This window comes from Bufo gargarizans, chromosome 7 (genome assembly GCF_014858855.1).
Source record: "Bufo gargarizans isolate SCDJY-AF-19 chromosome 7, ASM1485885v1, whole genome shotgun sequence".
In the NCBI taxonomy this organism is placed as follows: domain Eukaryota; kingdom Metazoa; phylum Chordata; class Amphibia; order Anura; family Bufonidae; genus Bufo; species Bufo gargarizans.
Genome location: NC_058086.1, coordinates 183,135,029 through 183,145,391, shown reverse-complemented (window position 1 = coordinate 183,145,391; position 10,363 = coordinate 183,135,029). Strand labels below are relative to the sequence as shown.

Genomic DNA, 10,363 nt, shown 5'->3' with positions numbered 1-10,363 from the left:
GTTGAACCGCCGCAGCCAATCAGCGTCTTCCACCTCCTGGGTCATGTGACCAGGATATCCGTATGACGGATGGAGAGTGGAGACTGAGTCACCATCTGGAGGAGCAGAAACATGGTGTACATCGCGAATGGTGAGAGCAGGCTGCTGTGTGCGACTATAACCCCCGGGACCGTGCTAGGGGAGGGGTGGAGCTGCGATGATGAGAGTGGTAGTATAGCCATTAAAGGGGAACTTCTTTTGGCAGCAGCGGGCTTCATATTGCCCCCCACTGAGGCATTCTGATCTCCCCTAGTAGTGGGGCACGTTTTTGTGTGTGGGGGTTACATATAAATAAGCTCCAGCTATTAAAGGGGTTGTCATAGGAAACCTGTGTCCCCCATTCCACGTGGCGTCTGCTGGTTGTCAGATAATGTAGATATTAGCTTTTATACCTTTTAGTTTCCAGTAAAGCCCAGTTAGGGAGATCTTTATTCCTTTCCCTTCCACCTTGCGCCATTTGTTTGTTTTTGTAGTGTCCCCTATGGTCAGTACCACTGCTGGGTACCCTGGGGCCCCCCCAGTATAGTAGCCCTAGAGCCGACCTATACTCGTCATCAGCTGAGATGTACAGAGGCATAAAGGGGACTGGTGGGGTTAAAGGGATCGGGGAGCGCAGCCACGATCATACTGTGGTGATTCCTCTTTCCTCCCTCATAGGGTTAGGCCCCTTTCACACGAGCGAGTTTTCCGCGCGGGTGCAATGCGTGACGTGAACGCACAGCACCCGCACTGAATCCTGACCCATTCGTTTCAAGGGGTCTGTGTACATTTTTGTCACGCAAACGTATCAGTTCTGCTTTGTTCTATATTCTGCGTTTTTCAAGCAGCCCTGGCCCCATAGAAGTGAATGGGGCTGCGTAAAAAACGCATTGCATCCGCGAGCAAGTGCGGGTGCGATGCGTTTTTCACTGATAAGAGATGTTGTTTGTAAACCTTCAGTTCTATTTTTATCACACGTGTGAAAAACGCATCGAAACGCATTGCACCTACGCAGAAAACGCAATTGCAGACAAAACTGACTGAACTTGCTAGCAAAATGGCGCGAGTTTCACTAAACGCATCCGGAGCCGATTCACCACGCTCGTGTGAAAGGGGCCTTAATGTTATGTTTGGTGGACGGAGAGCTGGATTCCGTGCTGAGTACACGGCGGCGCACACTGACCGAGTACATAGTAAATGCAGTGCACAGAGGTGGTTTAGACGCTGACCGGGTGCAGCGCCCCGGGGCCACCTCCTGTACAGGGGAAATATTAGGCTTTCTGGCATGTAGAGGAGCCACATACACACTGGACGCAGGACGGGCACCGGTGCTGGTGCATACAGGGCTGTTTAATAGAAAATTAGATTTGAGAGGAGGTGGGGGGTAAAATATTGAAAAGGAGAGATGATGGAAATACCCATTTAGGGTACTTTACATATATAAGATGCCTCTGTCAGAGTGGTGAGCGTGGCGTTCCTGCTATCGCCCCTTAATCTGAAGCTCGGCCAGCTGCTGCCTCATAATCTGTGGTGCTGAGCTGTTCTGCTGTGCTGTCCGCATCCTTGTGTCCGTCACGCATATAATAGAGCGCGAATACCCATTACTACTATTGGGACTGAAAGAATTGTAATTAGCGGACTGCAAAACGCATCTGGTCACGTGCATGAGACTTTAAAGGGGTTCTCTCACTTCAGCTCATGGTATTTATCATGTACAGAAAGGTAATACAAGGCACTTACTAATGTATTGTGATTCTCCATATTGCTTTCTTTCCATCACATTATACACAGTTCATTTCCATGGTTACGACCACCCTGCAATCCAGCAGTGGTGGTCGTGCTTGCACACTACGGGAAAAGGCGTCGGCCTCTCTGGTGGCCGGGGCCGTGTGAGATCACGTAGGCTGGAGCTTTTTCCTACAGTGTGCAAGCACGACCATCGCTGATGGATTGGTGGTGGTCATGACTCATCACCATGTATAATATGATGGAAAAAACAAATCCAGCCAGCAAAGGAGGCAATATGGAGAGTCACAATACATTAGTAAGTGCCTTGTAGTAACTTTCTCTACATGATAATTGCCATTTGCTGAAGTGAGAGAACCCCTTTAAAGTGTCTCTCCACCTTTAACCTTGGGAAGTGATCGCAGGGGAGGCATCCTCCTTTCACTAAGCATCCCGCTGTCCGTTCCGAATGTCGGTTCGGACCGCTGCTCGCTTTGACGGTGGAGCTGCACTTCTTCATCATCAGTTTTTCTGTCTATTCGTTTATTCTGCTCAGAATTAATCCTGAATCATTACCTTTAGGACAAGTGCTGGACGGCCAGCGGAGGTCTCCGTGGAGGCTGTCCTTTTTTACTGACCTGTTCTGGGGAATTACAGACTTCATTGTCTTGTTGTAAGTATCTGCCTGTTTCACTTACCGGTCGCTGTGGGTATGGCCGCAGAGGCGCAGGTTCCTCCAGCATTTTCTGTGCACCTCTCCTACCGTACTTTACTAGCGATGCACTGAACTGCCGCTCAGTCCTATTCCAATAAAAGGGATATTCCGGTTACAACAAGCTATCCCCTATCCCATAATTAGATCAGAGTGGTCCAACCTCTGGGACCCCCACCCTTCACAAGAACAGGGGTCCTGTGTCCTCTGTTAGAACGGAGTGGCGGTGTGCATTTCCGTTTCAGTTAATACTCTATGGGACTGCTGGAGATGGCAGAGTACAACGCTCCGCTGTCTTCAGCATTCCCATCGGGTTTTAATGGAGTAGAAGTGCCCATGCTCAACTGCCACTCCGCACATATGGGGTGCACGGTACACCCCCATTTCTGTGATCAGTGGGGGTATCAAACCGCCCCAATCTAACAGTTATCCCCTATCCAGCGGATAGAGCATAATTATTGTTACTGAAATATTCCTTTAAGGGGGTCGTCCAGCAGTTTGTTAGTGATGGCCTGTCTGATCGGTAGAGGTCTTACACCCCGCACCCCTGCCGATCTGCAGTACCTCTGGTGCCAAAAGTCAGCACCTGAACTCCACAGCTCTATTCACTGAAGTGAATGGGAGCAGCGCTACAGTTACAAGCTCCGTCCATTGCACAACTACTGCAGGGCTACTACAGAACAGCTGACCCCTGCCGATCAGGTAGTGGTGGCCTATCCCTCATTTGTGAAGGTTTGGACAGTTCCTTTAAGACCATGCCTGCCCAGTGCAAATACAGGGAGAGCTGTCCGTCACTCTGTATGGGTGAGAGAAGCAGTCACCCCTCTCTGATAGGGTTGTCTAGGAACCCTGACTGATAGTCCCATGCAGTGACCCTGTCTTTTTTTTTTTTTGTTAAGAAAAATCGTAGTGCCCACTACTGTAGCCCCTCCGTTGGCTCTTTCAACCAGTCTGTCAGTAAATTTGAAGCTGACATCCTTGGAACCTCATATGTGTGACCACAGAAATGGAGTACAAATGGCAGTAGTGGAAGAATTGTAGGTGGCTGTAAGAAATAACTACATTCTGATTATTGTTTTTTAATCTTCAGCTTTCAGAGTATGGCTCGACCGGACATGACAAGAAGGGGGGGTTCCAGCTCTTTATCCAGCTCAAGATATGATGACGGAAGAGGGTAATGTGTTACACTACTGCCGTATCGCTAAAAGGCGATGAACATATTTGGAGGCAATTTTTTTATGATTGCATTTTTCTCATTTTGGGCTAAAAGTCATTTTTTCAATTGGTCTTTATTAAGAATTTTCAACAGTTTTTGTCGTCCAGGGTCAAGTTTCCGTCTGTCTGCAGAGCATCTAGCTTCCCGTTTCACACCGAACCCGCCAGGTTGCTACTCTGACGGCTGGATGTACAGCCCTTATCTCCTTATTCCTGACTGCTCGTAAACACTCATTATAGCCAAATTGTTATCAACCTGGTGAGATTATAGCTTAAATGAGTGTTCATGAGCTCTCAGGAGTTCAGAGATAAAGGCTATACATCCCGCTGTCAGAACTGAAACCAGACGAGACTCGGCGTAAAACTGAAACTAGTACTCTGCAGCTAGGCTGAGATTTAACCTTGTAGGACAAAAACGGAAAAATGACCAATTGAAAAATTTATTTTTAGTCCAAAATGAGTAAATTGCAATCATTAAAAATTATTGACCCCCAAAGGTGTACATAGCTGTTAAACTGAATGTGTAATAGCCACGCTTTTTCTGTGTCTCCCTTGTCAAAAAGATCAGATTAGCAGTCTACTGATCACTACAGGTCCCGCGGCTGGAGTTCCTGCACCCGTCCATGCAGTGCTGGAGATGTATTTCTCACTTCATAGTAATATGCGGTCGGCTGACATTCAGCAGAACAGGAGCCGGTCTCTGAAGTCTCTGTGCCCTACAGGATGTCCACATTCACTAAAATGACGTATAGACAGGGCTTGTCCATTCAGAATAATCTCTTTAAAAAAGGGCTAGACTTGCAGCTAAACGCCGGAGGGGCGGTTTTCACGTCCTCGAATCCTGCATCAGATCTGGTGGACATGAGTGGATTTATAACTACTGTTGAGCTAACTTGTGTTTTAAGTTCGGCGTCTAAAGTTCGAGTTCAGGTTATCGAAGTATCCTGTTATGGATTCTAAATTCCGTTATGGTCCGTGGTAGCGGAATCCATAACGGGATACTTCGATAACCCGAACTTTAGACGCCGAACTTAAAACACAAGTTCGCTCAACACTTTTTATAACCCTTATGTCTGCAGGGGTGGACTGGCAACTTAAAGTGGCTCCTTTAAAAAAAACAAAAAGTGGCACCGTGTTGTAGATGGGTTCTAATTGGCAGCACAAGTAGGCACTAGGCAGGGTCAGCGATACCATAATGAAGCACAAAATACCACCTCAGCAGGACCAAATACCACAGAGCAGAACAAAATACTGACCCAACTGAACCAAATAGCAGCAGAGAATACCTCTCTGAGGCGGCCAGCACCAGCTTCCACATTCTGTCCTCCACCATTTAACTCTAAGATATGGAGGAAGGAGCTGCTGTGGGCCACAGCACTGAGCCAGCCCTATCTTCAACATCCTGCTGACTCTTCAACACTACCAAACATACAGGAGAATACAGCACTACATGCTGATTGCATCCAGTGATGTCTCCTCTACTTGTAGACGTTCTATTTTGTCATCTCCTCTATTCAGACCAGACTGCCATGTGGATCTCTTTCGGCCAGGTCCCATGTTTGCAGATTTTGCCACACAGACATCTTGGATTCCTTACTTTACCCTCGATCTCCATACCTTCTCAAAATGGACTCTCCATCCTGGTGCTCCAGCTGTGTCATCCTGCGGGTGACCCTAATACCGTCCCTCTGGGCTACTCAATGACCACAAATACTATACTTTAGAAAAATTAGCACTAGGAATGTTGTATCGTTATGCACCCAGCCTGTGGCTTTCAGAAGGGTTTGGTCTGCCCCTGGACATCGCACCACCGGTAATCCTACTTGTAGGGTCTATGGCCAGTCTGCCTCTGGCCATATGAGTGTGTGTTCTGATACTGACAAGTGGTTTAAATGGGTTGTCTGGAAATACAATGGCATTGGTCGATCTTTAGAAAAGGCCTTCGATATCATCAGTTGGGTTAGACTCTTGGTGCCCCCACCAACCAGCTGACTTCAGGGGCTACAGCAAATATAGGTTTCTGCTATTCTTAATGTGCTTGCCACTGCTGTGTTTTTTTTATTTTTATGGTAAGTCCTTGTACCAATATATCTGTAAATGATAGTATTATTTTTATTTTATTTTACACGTTGCAGTCCTCCAGGAAATCCACGTCGTAGAATGGGACGAATCAACCATGGCTCCGGCCCCAGCCCTCCACCAATGGCAGGAGGCGGATGAGGAAGGTATAATGACTGGTTGAAATCTAATTGCAAAGAACTGATTGTAGCTTCTAAGTGGATAATTGAAGGAGCTTTGTCCTTGTGATATAATGATTGTCTTTACTAAAACTCTGCACCTGATAACTCTGGAACAAATCATCCTAATGCATTAAAGGGGTTGCCTGGGATCAGTAAAAAGGGCCTTCTTCTTTTCCAAGAGCAGCACCATTCACAAATGAGGTGGACAAAAATGGCGCTATTTCTGGGGGGGGGTATAGGGAATGCTGGACAAACTACATTCAAACCATATAAAAGAGAAAATGAACATTGCATGCGTCATCATATATGCATCATTGCACCTACAAAGTCCTTGGTCACAGGGCATTCTGGTAGTTTCTTCCTGTGCTGTCTCGGCACAATGCCAGGTGGGGCTGCACCCTCTCCGGTTTGAATTGGATTGTTACCAATCTTATGACCACAAAGGGCTGAATAGGGTAAAGAGTAACTAAACTTCTGCACAAAAACCACATAAAATAACGCACATGAATCTGCATGATTTATTTTGGTTTGGTGCATTTTTGTGCCATTTTTTTAATGCTCTTTTTGGTGCAGGTTTTCTGTTTGTTAACAACCCCATCTCTCGTGCGACTTTGAATAACTTGGGACTTTAATTTTTGAACTTGAAAACCATTTTAAAACTTGGTTCTGAAGTCTGCTTCTTTACCGAGGTACCAGTCAGTACCGAAGCCGACTTTAGGCTACTTTCACACTTGCGGCAGGACGGATCCGACAGGCTGTTCACCCTGTTGGATCCGTCCTTCCGCTATTTTGCCGTGCTGCTCCATCCCCATTGACTATAATGGGGACGGGGGCGCAGCACGGCAGTGCACGGCGAAAAGCCGCCGGACTAAAAGTCCTGCATGTCCTGCGGCCTCTCCCCGCGAACTGCCGTACTGCGCCGGAGCTCCGCCCCGTCCCCATTATAGACAATGGGGACGGAGCGGACGTCCGGCAGCACGGCGAAATAGCGGAAGGACAGATCTGACAGGGTGAACAGCCTGTCGGATCTGTCCTGCCGCAAGTGTGAAAGTAGCCTTAGATACCTGTTTAAAAATGTTTTTTTTCAACTTTAATAATCAAACGCCGAAGTCATTCACCTGAGACTTGGAAGATAACATAATTCGCTTCGCCGGAGCCCATTCATTTTTAGTGCTGTACGGGGACGGATCTCCGTACAGCATTTAAAACAAAGTTTTATAGCGAAGCGACTTTGGATTTAGGATCTGAAGCTCGCTTCGCTCATCCCTAGTACATATATATATATATATATATATGTATATGTTGTATTTTTCCCTGCTTTACTTGGATACTCTTTGAATGAAGCTTTCATTGCCGTACGTGTCGCACAATAAGCACGTTTAGTAGAACTGCTCTTTCTTTTGCAGGTAAACGCCTGCTCGTGGAAGCAGGCAACTAGAGAAGAACATGAACCAGTAAAAGAAGAAAAGGAAAGAGCACATTACACTTTTCATGTTTTTCTCTACATGTGCAATGCTCTGCAGCCATGCAGATCCATGATGTTGTGCTGGGCAATCCTTATCCAGGATCCAGTATGACTGATGATGCATATGTAAAACTGTAAATGGACTTTTTGCGGTACTGTATGTCTTATCCGAACATTAGAACATGGGTGAGGTATGGACAGAAGGGGCGACGTCAGCTGTGCAGCCCCCATCGTCTACAGCATCTGAAGGCGACTCTGGTATCTGTCAACAGCACAATCCCAGTTTGCATGTCATATAATTTATTTTTATGCCTTCGCCGGCATTATAATTGGCTCGGATATACTTGTATCGCCATACTGTCTTAGTGAGCCGCCATTATATTTTTCTCACTCGGCAATCTTGTAGTAGAGTTTTTTTTTTCCCTCTATGTTCTGTGCTTTACCAATATAAACATGCACAATATTTCTAATAATGTAAATATATCATAGAAAAAATTGCAAATGGCTTATTTTATTGTTCCATAAACATTACTTACCGTATGTAGCGGAATAAGGCCTAGTTCACACCTGATCAGTGATTTCCATTCGTGATTCTGAGCCATGTTAGGTACAGGTAAAAAACACAAAACTCAGCTCTATACCCAAAATCCCGGTGACAGGTTCCCTTTAAGGGCTCATTCACACGACCGTATGAATGGGTCTACATCCGTTCCGCAGTTTTGTCAGCGGGGCCACAAAAGATGTGAAGAGCACAACGTATGCTGTCCACATCCGTAGTTCCGTTACGCGGCCCCACAGAAAAGATAGAGCATGTCCGCAATTGCGGCAATGTGTGGTCCGCAATTTGCGGACTGCAAAACACTAGAGTCATGTTAATGCGCCCTAAGGGCTCTTTCACACGAGCGGAGAGCCAAGCCCCGTTCCGGACAGCAGAGACACGGAGCAGTAACATGACTGATAATGCTCCGTGCCTCTCTGTAATCTTTTTACTACAAAATCACAGTGAGATATAATTGACGGAGCATTATCTGTCATGTTAATGCTCCGTGTCTCTGCTGTCCGGAACGGGGCTTGGCTGTCTTTCACACAGTGGTTTTCACGCACTGGATCCGCTCGTGTAAAAGAGCCCTAACTGTGTGTAGTCTTTACTTTTGGTTTTCCTCACAATCACTAATAGAAATCACTGACCAAATGGCTGAAGTGTGAACTCGACCTTAATCATATGTCCATTTGTAGTCCCGTCTCTTTTGGATGACATGACGTCATTGCGTCTTTCATATCTTTTTAAAGCTGTAAATAAATATTTGTGATACAGTGAAAATTGCGTTTTTATTAGATGTTTTAACCATTTTTATTTTACAGTTCTTCAAAGGGGTCTCATCTGAAGCATTTATGGCATGCCCACAGGATACCCGGTGAGTGCGCTACCACTTCTGGTACCATCACCTGTTGGGAGACCTGGGGTCCCCTGGCCCCAGTTTGTTCATGCAAAGTAGATGCCAGCTGCATAGGCTTCAGAGGGAGAGAGGCACGCACAAGCACAGCCACCACAGTTATGCCATGAATAATTTAGATGAGAATACCACATTTATCTGGTAATGAAAACTTGATAAAGACGTGAAGATGGCGGTATTTTAGAATAAACGGCTATCAACACCTTTGCACTAAATTGTTATTGTTCATTTGCTTCCTAAATGCAGTATTACAGTTTTTCAAATGAGTCCTGATTAAAGGGGTTAAGCCGGGAGTTTATATTGATGACATCAGATCAGCGGAGGGCAGACACCCGGGACCCCCACGATCAGCTAGGCCATGTGCCGTCACAGTACATGGGTCACATGGCCTAGTTGCAACTCAGCCCCATTCAAGTCAATGAGGCTGAGCTGCAGTACCAATCATCAATTCCTTGATAACCTCTTTACATATTTCCTGCTATGTTTCTGCAGAGTGTGTGTAGCATCTTCACCTAGCGGGTAGTGCTGCAGAATGTAAAATATATCAGTCAGACCTCCACCTGTTTCTTTCCTCTCAATTTTTCTTGGTATTAGAGATGTGGAGGGGGGAGGGGGGGGGTTGGCATGGCAGATAAGTGTGGGGAGAGGGAAAGTGCACCTATGACCCACTCTTTAGAAGGGTGAGTTGGGGAGGGGGGCGATCACACACTCCTCAGCATCAGGAGAGAAAATCCCTCGTGAGCAGTAGAAGGAGAAATCATTACAGGAATGAAGCTGTGCTGATAGTGGCGGCAGCAGCATCTTGGACACACAGACCTCACGTCCAGCATGTATGTATTACATTATACACATGATAAAAGTCTGAAACTAAGAGCAGGTTGTAAACTGAACATCTAGGAGTCTGAAGAGGAATGAAGATTTTACCCTGAAACTGCACTTTTTTACCCAAGGTAACTACTAACATTTGTAAAAATGTTTTCCATGTCAGTGGTGTGCATATCCTTTTAAATGGGTTTTTCGAAAATGCTATCAACATGGCCTCCAGCAACCTGTGCTAGAATGTGACTAGGATGGATTGCCCCATTTCTACAGCTCCTGGGAGAGGGGGCTCGCTACACTGAGCTCCAGTCACTTCCCACTGATAAGATGTGCAGTCAGGCTGCTAAGCCATGGCAGAGGATTGCATTATTACTATCTATTGTGGAGCGGAGCTCCTGCTCTACAGTCGGTAGTACTGGAGCGATTGTACATGAGATACAGTATGCCGTCAGGCTGAGCAGCCTGACAGCACATCTGATCAGTGTGAGGTGAATGCAGTGCTGGAGCGCGGTGTAGAAGAGACGGCAACTTGTCCTAGTCACATTCTAGGACTGATTGTTGGAATCCATGTTAATAACCTTTCTCATCCGTATCATTGGGGAACACAGGCTTGACCGTGGACATAGCTGTTGCCACTAGGAGGCGACACTAAGCACAAAAGTGTAAGCTCCTCCCTCCAGCTATACCCTTCCTACATGGACAAAGCTAAAACAGT

General features: G+C 46.3%; 1 protein-coding gene across 1 annotated transcript; it reads left to right on the top strand.

Annotated features, from left to right (window-relative positions):
• Window positions 1–7,873, top strand: SELENOK (selenoprotein K). Its single transcript, XM_044301309.1, has 5 exons — window positions 1–130; window positions 2,326–2,416; window positions 3,546–3,629; window positions 5,806–5,895; window positions 7,317–7,873. Exons 1-5 carry the CDS (start codon window positions 112–114, stop codon window positions 7,318–7,320), a joined length of 288 nt encoding a protein of 95 aa, XP_044157244.1. The 5' UTR covers window positions 1–111; the 3' UTR covers window positions 7,321–7,873.
• The last annotated feature ends 2,490 nt before the right edge of the window (window positions 7,874–10,363 follow it).